The 13,372-nt window shown below is 40.6% G+C and overlaps 1 protein-coding gene across 1 annotated transcript in view; it reads left to right on the forward strand.

Annotated features, from left to right (window-relative positions):
* SLC9A2 (solute carrier family 9 member A2) overlaps nucleotides 1-13,372 on the forward strand; it is a 94,192-nt gene that overhangs the window by 33,019 nt on the left and 47,801 nt on the right. Inside the window, exon 3 of the mRNA XM_040994148.1 lies at nucleotides 5,865-6,115. Coding sequence (XP_040850082.1) covers nucleotides 5,865-6,115 — 251 coding nt within the window. The remainder of the gene's footprint in view (nucleotides 1-5,864; nucleotides 6,116-13,372) is intronic.

The raw sequence follows: 13,372 nt of genomic DNA on the forward strand, positions 1-13,372 counted from the left end.
AGGAACTTGGAACTCCACCTGGGCCTCCCACATGGATGGCAGGAACTCATGTACCTGGATGCCATTCTGCTGCTCTCCCAGGCACATTTTTTAGCAGGGAACTGGGTGGAAGTGGATCAGCCTGAACTCCAGCCTGTGCTACCATGGAATCCTAACATTGCAGGCCGTGACTTAACCCTTTGCACCCCAGTGCTGGCCCACATTAGGCGACAGCTTTCATCACTTGCTCACTTTCTGTTACGACTCAACAAGCACAGTTCTGGGCGAACTCATTTGCTTGTAAGTGGGTATTTATTCAGCAAACACACATTATTTTTAATTCTCTTTTAATTGCAGCATAGTTAGAGTCAGAGGCTGTTATGGTCTTAATGAGGTAGAACTTAACCGTGGAGAGAATGGATGACGAAGGTCCTCCCCTCACCCACAGGCCTCTGCCTGCCCCAGCCAGCCACTCAGGTGATCCAGGACTGAGACCGTGATTAATTGGCTTCAGTGAGGCTGTCTGATGTTAGCCACTGTAGCAGCAGAGGTGATAGCAACGAAAAGCCTTTACCCTTGTGTAGATAAACCTATACAGTAGGTATTCGTTGCATATGACAGATGAGAATATTGAGAAAGATTTAGTAATGTATACTTTTATAAAACATTTATTTATTTGAAAACTATAGTTGCAAAGACCAAATGGCTCTAAGAGCCTGGGCTGGACCAAGCCCATGCTGGGAAACAGGAGCTTCATTTGAGTATCTCACCCACCTCAGTGGGAGGGACCCAAGTGCTTGGGCTGTCTTCCACTCTTTCCGCAGGGCATTAGCAGGGAGCTGAATGAGAAGTGCAACGACTGGGACACAAACGGATGCCCATTTGGGATACTGGAGCATACAGGGCAGCTTAACCTGCACCACAATGCTGCCCCCACAGTGTGTACTTAAGTAACTAAATTTTTAATACCCTCTCCATTAGCTTCTGTCTTTAAAATGTTTTTCCCAACTCACTCTAAGGTCTCCATAGTCAACATTATTCTGCTAGCTTGTATTCCAGTATAAAGTAAGATCCCTGAACTAAATAAAATATTATCTCTAAGGATGTCCATTAATTCCATGGATGCTATTATGTAGAAAATAATACCTTGATAACATCAGAATTTTCAGAATAGCTGCTAAGATAACCATTTTAAGACAGCTGAGGTGTATCATTGCAGTAAAAAAAAAAACAAACTTCGTATACTTCATACTTTACAGTGATTAGTCATTCGTTTGCCAATATTAAGTTTGGAGTGGAAAACTGCCATAATAGTGATGACATTATTTATAACTGATTTTAGAGACGTCAGGTTCTCCTTTGTGACTTATGTTTGATATGTAAATTTTATCTATGTTGAGCAGATTGCAGACACTTGCACATGGCATTCTCAGAGTAAATTAATTAGATGCAATGGGACTTTTTTTTTTTACAAAGAAATAAAAACACCTGTGCACTCTATCTAAGCACTCAGCACACCCAGGCTACTTGCAGAAGGACACACCACCACTCTAATATCTGTTCCTGTTTAGTACCAACCTCAGTAATGCATCGGATCTCAGGGAGGACCTCGCTGAATCACTGTGCCCAGTATACACGGACAGTTGGAGATCCACACATGTGCCCTGTGCTGCTGCTTCAGGACACAGAGCCATCAACTGTGGTCTCATGGATGTGGAAGAAGAACCGACCCACTCAGCTGTCTAGGACTCACATAGATTAGCATTAACTCATAGGTGTTTGACATAAGTGTTACGATTCTGGCTAAGAGGCACATGTTCCACATGGGAGTGCTTGGGTTGCAGTCCTGGCTCCGCTCTGGATTCCAGTGTCCCACTAATTCACACTCTGAGAGCAGCAGTCATGGCTAAAGTCATTGGGAGTCCTGGACTGGGCTCTCAGCTCCTAGGATTTGACCAAACGTAGTCTGTCCTCTTCAGGTATTTATGGTGTGAACCAGTGGAGGGGAGATTGTGCCTGATTCTTCTCCCTGTCTCTGCCTCTCAGAAGAAGACAAATCTGATATGTAGTTAGACTGCTGTGATTTTGCTTGAAAAAATCATGAAGATGTTTTAAAATCTGAAGCTTTTTCAGGTGCTCAGTTACCTGAAAGCTCCTGATGTTTCTACGGTCGTCCCTCACCACATGACTTGGGTTCCATGATCATCTCCAACGCCATTCCTAGAGCATGTTAATGCAACTGTTGTATATCAGATGTATTTCCCAAGAAGACTTACAGTATTTCCTCAAAAGTGATCCGTCCTTACCCTGGGTCGTTTAAGGAGTGCTGACTCTGTAGAAAGAAGCTAGTACCATGCCTCCATTGCTATTCTTTTTGGACCATAGAGTGAGACTTTAGGAAAAGAGGGGATAAGCAGTGAATACTACAAAATTCTTTTTGATTTTGCAAATAGCAACACAGGTTTGAAGTGTTTAAAAAAATGATGATCATCCCTAAAATTTCATATTTAAAAATGCGACCTGACTGCTTTTGGCTCAGAGCTCCGCTGGCAGTCAGCCTCATTCACTTCGTTTACATCCCTGCTGTACACGGTGCTGCTGACTTAGCACGCATCCAAAACTAGCATTCAGAATATGTCACTCATCATGTAATATATTTATGCATTTTTAAAAATACTCATACTAAGCAGACCTTTGGTCATAAGAAAGTTTTAAACGCCCTGATTTGTCAAATCAGCCCATTACAAAGTGAGGTTTTCAATGTCATAAAGATACAAATGTTAGGAAGAGGTCATCTTGGCTGAGTCCCTAGAAACGTGTTTGTAATCTGCATCCGTATGTACGTTGGAAATTCCTATTCCAAAATCTGAAACATAAAAGTCTCTAAAATTGGAAAATCTTGTGAGCACTGATGTGACAAACTCAAGTGGAAAATTCCAAGCCTGGCCTCGACTAATGAGTCATAGTCAAAATACAGATGCACTCAATACTGATTACATTTGCCTTCAGTGTGTGCTTAGAAGATGTATATGGAATATGACCAACGTCACAGGCTAGTGAGTAAAGCCAGCACCTACAATGTCAGTATCCATTCTAGGTCTTGGCTCATGACCTAGTTGTTTCATTTTTTGTATGTCTCCCTACTCATGGCCTGGTAAAAAAAAAAAAAAGCAGAAGGGCTTTGGGCCCTTCTGTCAACATGGGAAACCTGGGGAAAACTCCTGCCTCCCTGTTTGGGCCTGGCCCAGAGCCAGTCACCTGGGGATTGAACCAACATATGGAAGATGTCTCTCTCTCTCTCTCCCTCTCTTTTTCTGTTAACTCTGCCTTCAAAAATAAATAAACCTGTAAAAAATAGATGTATGTAAGTTTCATATTTAGACGTAAGTCACATCTCCAAGATATCTCATGATGTATATGTAAACAGTCTATGATTAGGGGAAACAAACCCGAAATTTTAAAAACAGACAAACAAAATCTGATCTTAAAAACAATAAACTCAATTTTTTCACTTATACCTAACACTGATAAATATGTAAATCAAAACTCCAAGGTATTTTTCTACATAGGTACCATGGGGCAAAATGACTTGACTTAAACTGAAATCACCTAATTGTGGCGTTATGGCTGCTGTGACTAAAGGAATTTTATCTCATGGCTGTCACTAGGCATCAGTTTTAATGTGAAGTAGCTGGGTGGTAATGGGAACCCTTTGGTTTTTCAAGGATATATAGCATCTTGGTCCTCGGCCTAATAAGAAGGGACCTTGGTGGTATACTGATGGCCAAGTGCCCACAGCTGAGCTTTGATCTTTGTGCTGTCTGCCGAGATACTTACAACAGAATGGGCCTCTGGTGGATGGAATGGTGATGTTGGGAGGGTTAGGAATAGGATTTCTTTTGTGAAAATGAGTTCCTGGGCTTTTCTTGGAGGCCTCATCACTGTACTAGATGGAGCAGGAAGATGAGAGGAGGAAAAGAGATCAGCTTATGTAAAAACATATTCTGATTTGTAGTTTTTTGGGACAGAACTACAGAATGAGGGAGAGGTGAGGACAGCATTGTGGTGCTACCATTTAAACTGCTGACTGTTATGCCAGCATCCCTCATGGGTGCTCAAATGATCCACTTCCCATCCAACTCTCTGCTAATTCATGTGGGAAGGTGGTGGAAGATGGCCCAAGTACATGGACCCTGCCACACCTATGGAAGACACAGAGTTTGATCCAGCACTGGTTATTATAGCAATTTGGGAATAAACCAGCGGGTAGATCTCTTTACCTCTCTCTCTTTCCCTGTAGGTCTTCTTTTCAAATAAATAAAATACATTGAAAGGGGAGAAAGAGAGAGAGAAACAACCTTCCTTATTCATTCTCCAAATGACCATAGCTTCTTCCCTCTCCCTCCCGAACCCGTGACTGGGCCAGGAACTTTTACCAAGTCCCGTGGGTGTAGCAGAAGCCCAAGCTTCTGGAACAATCTTGTGTTGCTTTCCCGGGTGGATTAACAGGGAGCTACATCAGAAGGGAGTAGCTTGGACTTGAACCACTACTTTCATACGGGACGTGGGAGTACAGGTTGTAATTTAACCCACTGCACCAAAATGTTGACCATTTTGTTATCCTTTGGACAACGTGGAAGTCATTTTAATTGAATGCTGATTGAGTCCAAGCAGTTTCTAATCTAGTGAAAAATACAGAAAGTATGCCAGACAGGAAATGTGGTAGGTTTTAATGAGCACAGTGAAGTGTAACAGGGTGAGGGGACCTTTGCAGGACACAGGCTGGCTAGCAGGCATCGACTGACTCATCACCCCGTGGCTGAACCTTGAACAACTTACCCGGAAGGTCAGAAAACCTGCATTCTAATATTGCCTTGACATTTTGTGCCACTTGACTGTGGGCAAATTGAATCAAGTTTGACTTTCTCAAAAGTTAGTACAGCCTTTGTCTCCAGTGTCCTTGTCCCTTGGCCCTGCTAGAAACTCCCTGTGCTTCTAGAGCGGTAAATGCCACACTGAAAAGCGACAAAGAACCTCCTGCTGGGTGGGAAAAGTGGTAGGACTCCAGCTGTCACTTCCTCTTCCCAGACTGAAGATGGAGGACACGTGTCTGACTCGGCAGACACGGAATGCCTTGTGTTACTGAAGCATTACTTAAACCAAGGCTATGGAAATAAGCGAGGCAGTAGTGTAGACTCATTCATTGAGAAGTACAAAATGTATAAGTTACAGGGCAGGGACAATATATATGTTACAGCTGGTAGGTACTCTTTCTCTCTTTCTCTCTCTCTCACGTGTGTGTGTGTGTACATTTGTGTGTTTGTGTACACTTTTGCTGCCTTTTTGCTTAAAGAAACTTCCTTCAGATCTTGTATCACACCAGACATGGATGTCTAGTTGGGACAAGGAGCTGGGGATGGAGTGAGGAAGAGGACTTGCTCAGATCAGACACCTGTACTGACCGGCAATTTCCTTCCTTGGTGTGTGGACTTCCCACAATAAATATATTCCCAGCAGCTCTGATACTCATCCTTTCTGACATAGGACTTCCCAAACAATGTTGATTTGAGTGAGGTATGCCAGATAACAAGTAAATACTTAACCTGGGAAAAAAAAAAAGAAAAACAATTAGATTTTATGGGTATTATAAATTTCAGGTCTTCTGTTTGTTACTTTTAGAAATACTTTCCCTGACAATAGAATTTTTCTGAAGTGTTTATGTTTGAAACCCACATTAAAATCCTAGATGAATGTCCATGAATTGCCTCATACAATCCACTTGGTTATTGAACAGCCATGTCATCTTGAAAGGCCAAGTGTTTCTGTATACAGAGTGATCCTGGAGGATGGGCGATATTTTGACCACATGTCTCTTGCTTCCACAGGTCCTGTATAACTTGTTCAAGTCCTTTTGCCAGATGAAAACCATTGAGACCATTGATGTGTTTGCTGGAATTGCTAACTTCTTTGTCGTGGGCATTGGTGGAGTGCTGATCGGCATCTTCCTGGGATTTATAGCAGCATTCACAACCCGCTTCACGCATAATATCAGAGTGATTGAGCCGCTCTTTGTTTTCCTGTACAGTTATTTGTCCTACATCACAGCTGAGATGTTTCACCTCTCGGGCATCATGGCGTAAGTACTTCTTTGCTACAAACACTTGAGCAGTATGTGCCATCCGGTTTGTGTGTTCAAAGTTATCAAAGTGGGTAACTTAGATGAAAGAGTAGACTTCTAAATTCTTTTAAGAGTGGTTTAAAGTAGATTTTCTTGCTTTTGGTTATTTAAAAAAAATATATGTATCAGTCACCTTTATACTAACATGACCTGGTGTTAAGATGGAGAGCCATCTAAAGGTCATTTCTTGGTTCTCAAGTGAAATTAATAAACAACTGCTGAGGTTGAACTTAGTTAATAATTTTCTGGATTTGCTACCCATTCCGTGTTGTCCATGTGGAAGGCTGCAGATGTTTTTCAACAAGGTTGTGTGACCTGAATTGCTCTTGGAGCTTTGAGAATGTTGATATGTCATCATGTAAACAACCTCAGTGGTAGAAACATTTAATATGATGGATTCTACTTGAGATGATTGCTGAAAGTCATTCAAAGCAAAGTACAATGAATGAAACATGTGATCACATCGTTTGACTTAAAGGCGTCTGGTTATGAAGCAAGAAATGCGTATTAGCAGACATTCTCCAAAAGCTCGGCACGTGAGCTGAGCAATGCGGATGTTCAGAACTCGAGTCAGTCTTCCGAGGCTTGCTGTGGAGAAGGACTCTCACTGGATAGGAGTAGTATTGTAGCTTCCTAAAACAAGCCTGTTGCATTATGCTCACACTCTATATAGGGTTAATGGCAAAAACTTAGTAATGGGATGCTTCTACAGTTTTTTTTTTTTTTGCAAAAATGTATTTTCAGCTCAGTATTCAAGAACCTGTTGTACCTATTTAGAGTGTTGCTTCTATAAACATGGTTGTTCGTGACTTTCTCTCCCAGCCTGATTTAAGGATTGCTGTGATGGAGGTCTGCTTTGTTTTTCATCCTGTATCAGCACTTCTGTATCAGAAAACAGTTTGATGTGTGGTGGAGGAAGTCCGCGGCTTCTCTGTGAGAAGAGTGAACCATTGTCATGAAAGCCATGATTTAAAGATTGGCTGGTTTTCTATTACATGGAGCACCTAAATAAAGCAACATTTTAATCCAGTTTGACTCAGTCATGAAATGTTCCATGTCTTCCTGGTTGCTATTCATATCATCTGTATGACTTCCAGTTCCTTACTGTTCTTTGACGAGTGTCGTTGAAAATGTGTGAGCAGTTAGTCCCAAGTTCTCTACCCAGAGTGTTGGAGTGGGACTTAGGTCTGGCTCCACAGCAGAGGTGTTCTAGCAGCAGCTTTGTGTATCTGAGGAATTAGACTCCTAATCAAGTGGGTATAGAAATGTTCTAGAACAATAACAAGGTAACTATCTAAATGGATCAGTTTGTTTGATGCTGAAGTCAGGAAGTGGGGTCTATGAATAGCCACAGTGTGGAAGGGTAGATAGTTGGAGGGCTGGCTGGGGACTGGAAACTTGGTGCATCTGATATATTTACAAAGCTGCAAAGGCTGGTGTTATATCAAGAACTTGCCTCTTTTGGAAATGGGACCACTGGATTACTTGCTGCAGAAGTTCTGAAATCAGAGACAAACAGGACTGCATATTCCTGAAAAACAGCACATAAAATTCTCTGCTATGTTTTTGCAGGTGAATGAAAAACACTTTCTTTGTTATCAACTTCAAAGTGAAAATTTATTTTACAGCTCAGCATCACAAAAATGTTATATTGCATTTATATTTGTCATCCTAAATACTAATGGACCCTTAAATAAGAGGTTCTAGGAGCTGTAGCAATTTTTATACTTAGAATAGATGTGTGAGCACTCGTTATTCTGTGATAGCGAATGAAGAGACTGATTGACATTGGGGTGTATTTTGTGCTCAGAAGTGATGTCCTACTTTCTAGTGGAAGGCGATTAGCATGCTAGTCAAACCTGTGTGTGTGTGTGTGTGTGTGTGTGTGTGTGTGTGTGTGTGTGTGTGTGTAATGTTGTCATATGGTAGAGATCACAGCTGTGCATTTGAAGTGCATTATATGTGCTTCCACATTGTAATTACTCATTCCACCTTGGGATATTGGTCCAGGGGATGTGGCATAATGATGCTATTAAAATTGCACATCCAGGTTGTGCCTCTTTTCTGGGCTTGCATTGAGCTAATTCCTTTTCTGCTTCATGTTAATTACTCTGTAGCTTTTGTGATTCAAAGGCAAATTTTTAAGGTTAACTGTAGGGAAGGTTAGTAGGGTACTGAGCATGCTCAGTATTTTCCATGGTTTGTTTAAGAGAAATCAGCAGCTGCATAGAAAGGAAAACAGGTTGAGGAGAAAGGCAGGTGAGCCATGAGATGGGGTGAACTATCTTCCTAAGGATTTGCAGAACCATTGTGAAACCTGGTCCACCTGAGCTTTGTCCACAATCTTTCCTCTTTCTCTCCTGCACTACAACCTTCTCCCACCCTTTCCCTTCCTTCCTCTTTTTATTACCTTTAAGATGCTTTAGCATCGTTTATTCTCGCTTCCATCTTCAGCAAGCTCTCAGGCAGGCTGTCTTAATAGGAGATCACAAGCATCTGGTTCCTGAAAAAATCCCGTCTAAAAAGTATATCCTTCTGCATAATAGAGACCAGGGTTTAGGTTCAGCATGCAACCCATCTCTTGAGTAGGAATGCACTAGTTCACGATTTCAGCACCTATCTCTTTGGGGGAGATGTTGCAAGCAGAACACCTCAGATGCGTACAAAGCCTACTGTTGCTGTTGTTTCTTTTTGACATGAAAATAAATATCCACCCACACACCACAATGGTTTTATATGCTTTTCACTCACTGTGAATAGATAATAGGAGGTAGAATCAACCTCTATTATCTTCCTCTGTCTTATAAGCTATTTGGGGCAATGACTTCTGGGCATACTTAGATTCTATGTGACATCTTCTAATATGAACTTCTAAACCTAAATCAGTGTCAAATAATTACTTACATAGCTGGCTGTGTCCAGAAGAATTTTTGATTCAAACACTAATAATGTAGTGTTATTTCCTGATATTTCTATAGTCATTTAGTCTTTTAAAATGTTTACTAATTATTGGTTAGATGAGCAGAGAGGCGGAGGAAAACACAGAACTCTCTCCTATCTGTGTGTTCACCTCTATAATGGTCAGACCTGAGCAGGAGTCAAAGCCAGGTGTAAAAATACTCCTGTATAGGAGTCTCAGGATCCAGCTCACTGAGCCCCTCTGGACCTCCATTAGCAGGGAGTTGAAATCAAGAGCTGGGGACAAGCGTCAAATTCAGGCTATTTAATATGAGATGTGGACATCTTAGCCACTCAGCTAAAAGTTCCATCCCCTTTTCACTCATTTCTGTACTGTAAGAAATTGTTGCAGCAGGGAAAAATGTGTGTGCATGTGTGTGCGTGTGTGTGTGTGTGTGTGTGTGTGTGTGTGTGTGTGTGTGTATCAGTGAGTTTGCACTACACTAAAACTAAAGGGAAGAGAAAGTTCCTATGGTTCCCTAAGCAGGAGATTTCCCATGTCAATAACAGTGGACACTTTTTGTGTTTCAATGTTTGTAGTAACACATTTAGTGGGGATTAGTAGCTACAGATTTTGAGAATTTTTTTTTCTAGTCTCATGCAATATGGTGGCCACCAGCTACATATATCTTTAGCACTTAAAATGTGATCAACAAAATTCAGTTGTGCTCTACGATAAAAATATACGGGAGATTTTTAAAAGTGGAAAGAAAAGAAAAAAGATTGTAAACTACTATGTTAGCACTTTATTATTGCTTTATAGTAAAATAACAATATATGGTTCTATTAGGCTAAGTAAATATAGTATAAGTTTAGTTTTATCACATTCTTTTTTTAAAGAATGGCAGATGATTGATTGAGTTTTGGGAGATAAAGTAGTTGTTGATGTGAACTTTGAATAGATACTATTCTCATTTTCAAAAGATTTATTTTATTTTTATTTGAAAGGCAGAATTACAGAGAGGAGAGATTGACAGATAGGACCTCCCTGTGCTGGTTCACTGCGCAAATGGCTGCAAAGCCTGGAGATGAGCCAATCCAAAACCAGGAGCTTCTTTTGGTTCTCCCACCTGAGTACAGGGCCCCAAGAACTTGAGCCATCCGCCACCATCTTGCCAAGCAATAAGCGCAGGGAGCTGAAATGAAGTGGCAAGCCAGGACATGAACTGATGTTCCTATGGGATGCTGGTGCTACAGGTGAAAGCTTAGCCTATGTGCCACAGTACCGGTCCCATCCAATTTGCTTTTGTAATGAAAGCTGTGTAAGTTGAAAATTGCAAATGCAGTCCCTATTATATGCCCAATGGAAAAGTTGCATCAGGGAAAAATGGTAGTGCTTGCCATGAAATTTTACTATTTGGATATTTGAAGATGACATATGATTTATTCACCTTGATAAGGTAGAAAAAGATAAGGGCATGAAGGTCAAGGGGGTATGGGAGGGAAAGTTTACCTTGATGGTAATGGTGTCTGTTATAGAATCATGTTTACAATGTTGAAGGAAAAGGAGAGTAAGAAAAAAGAGAAATGGAAGAAAAGTGGAAGTTTTTCAGAGTTGGCTTGTGCTAATTACGCTGTCATAATAAAATTGTTTTGAGATATTAAAAGAAGAAAACACTGCCCCAGAGTTCACATTCAAGGGCTTTGATCCAGACATTTTCAGAACTTTGCCGAGGAGCAGGACTGTCCCTCAGGGAAAGCTGTGAGTCCCACAGGAACGAGCAAAGTACATTCGAATAGATTCCTTCAGGTGGCGTGTTCCATGCTTCCTGTAAATCAAAAGTGCAAATTTATGCAATATTCAGCATTCAAAATGCTGGATTTTCTTGCCTCGTCTTCTGAGAGGTAAGATAATTTCAGAAATACCATGTTCACCTGTTATTGTTTGAATTTTCTCTACAGACTGAAAATCAATAAATTCCATATATTGAAGTCTCTAGTTCTTTGGTAGAGATAAAAACCAAAATTAAATACATATATGCATATATCCTAAGTAAAATTATATATTCCATATTTGAGGATTAACAGGGCTAGAATTTTGAGCTACTTACTCTTCACCCCATCTCTTAACATGACCTCTTCTTGTGTTGATTAGATAGAGTGTATGCAAGGAATGCTACTTTTAGTTTAAGGGAAAAAGAAATTGAGGCATTAATTTTCTGGGAGAAACTGACTTGGTGCAAAAGAAATCCAATAAATGCTGTGTTAAGCCACTTCAAAAAGTTCATAGAAAAAGGAAATTATTTTGGTGCAAGTAATTTTGAAACCCATGCGCAGTAATTTTTTTTTTTTAAAAATAACATGCACTATTGATGATTTAAAAAAAAAGTCCCGAGGTTTGGCTGGTTGGTCAGAAGAATGGTTTAGCATTCTCAGAGTGACATTTGGCTAATAAATATTATAGCAGTTTTTCTAATTGTTGAAAGAAATCAAGATATTCTTCTTTTAGAGAAGATTTTAGGGTTGGATTGGGAATTATTTATAGGGAGAAAATGGTGTTTACATGCTAAAATCAGTTCCTTGCAACTGGAAAATTTAGCTTCTGTATTTGGATCTAATTCTGTTTGAAGAGGTCTTTTTTAACTCCCTTTTTGAATAGTTTCTTGACTACTGTTTACAATCATTTTTAAAAATGGTGATTTTCACTACTGGATCTTGGTTCAAGAATATTGTGGAAAATAGTACTACTTTTTAGTAAAATGCAGATCCAAATGCAAAACAATTATATATCAAAAATGTAAAGTATCATTATAATTGCTAAAAATATGTAGATTTTGCCTCACTAGAACTTTTTTTAGAGAATTGATACTGAAGTGGATTGTGTAGTGATTATGCTGCTTGTACTCTGAAAATCATATGCTTAGGCAATTTAAATCAATGTTTCCAGCCCCTCCTGGAGGAGCACCTTAAAACAACAGAGTCAAGTTTTTCTCTTCCAATGACGTGATTGATGGCCTAATCATAACGAGAGATCATTGACTTTCATTTAGCAAACTTCAGCTCACCTGCCTGCAATCTCTGCCCATTGAGGGATGCTTGCCTGATGGGAGGTTACTTCTGTTGGTTTACTTGATAGGAAGAGGTTGTGAATAGCAACTCTTGATGTAGCTTCCCTCATTCGCCCTTTTTGTTGTTCTGTTTATGTCACTCAAACATGAGATCTGAATTTTTCAGTGTCCTTAGGGGACTTGGCCGAGTGGCCATGCTTGCATGTGTGACCTCACAGTCAATCTTCAGCTCTCTGTAGCAACTTGAATCACCTGGTTTCCTCAGCCAGGGTTGCACCTCTGACAACAGAGGGAAGCTCGGAGTAACTGAGGGAAAACATAAACAAACAAACAAAAACCAGATTCAAGCGCATGGAGCCCAAAAGTTCAAATTTATGGGCTCCTATTAATAAATTCTTTGCAAGAAGGGTAAGAGTTTGCTCTTGGGGTGAAGGGACCCAGGGCTGCCATGTACTCTGAGCTGTCTCTATCATGTTTGCCTTCTACTGTGTGATGGCCTCCTTCTCTTGGTTTAGCTATCTGCAAAATGTGAAACCCGGGCCACAGACAAATTGGACTTTTTTTATTGTTGCCACCTTGTTACTGGAAAGCAAGAAGAGCTCTACTGTACTAGATCCTATTTAGGAAAAAATAGCAGAGACCCATGGTCTTGGAAAACCATGATGGATGCAGACACTGGCAGGAAACCAGTGCTGTGGTATGAAAAGTGATGTCTGTCACCAGAAGAAGGCATTGGTGTTAAATACACTTGTAGTGTGGCGAGAGCATCATCTCCACTTGAGCGAAGAGTCCTCAACAAAGCTTTGCCTTTGACAATAAAACGAGTGTGTGTGTGGGCGGGTGGGGAGGGTGGAGCTGGTAATGTTTGGGCTATAGCCTAAGTAATAAAGACCAGATTGGTGGAGAGGCTGTGAGGCACAGCTCCAGGAAATTATCTTGCAGTGACAGGTGTATTAGTGTTGTGTGGTGAACATCTCGTTGAAGTGCTTCCCAAGATTTTTTTTTTAAACACCATTCTACACACAACAGACAGCATTTTGATGACAGTTTGGAGTAAAATGGAGAGGTTCACTGGCTACCTCTAGGACTTGTCTATGGAGGACCATCTGGAGACTCAAGTGAAGGAGCCTAGGAATAGTGTCAGTCAAGAAACAAATTTGTGGAGGCATCTACATGTTGATGTGTCCATATGAGAGAAGATGCAACCAAGTCACAATACTTGAAACAAGAAAAAAGTGAATAAGTGGTA

The sequence above is a fragment of the Ochotona curzoniae genome, unplaced genomic scaffold, assembly GCF_017591425.1.
Source record: "Ochotona curzoniae isolate NIBS_2020 unplaced genomic scaffold, NIBS_Ocur_1.0 contig_883, whole genome shotgun sequence".
In the NCBI taxonomy this organism is placed as follows: domain Eukaryota; kingdom Metazoa; phylum Chordata; class Mammalia; order Lagomorpha; family Ochotonidae; genus Ochotona; species Ochotona curzoniae.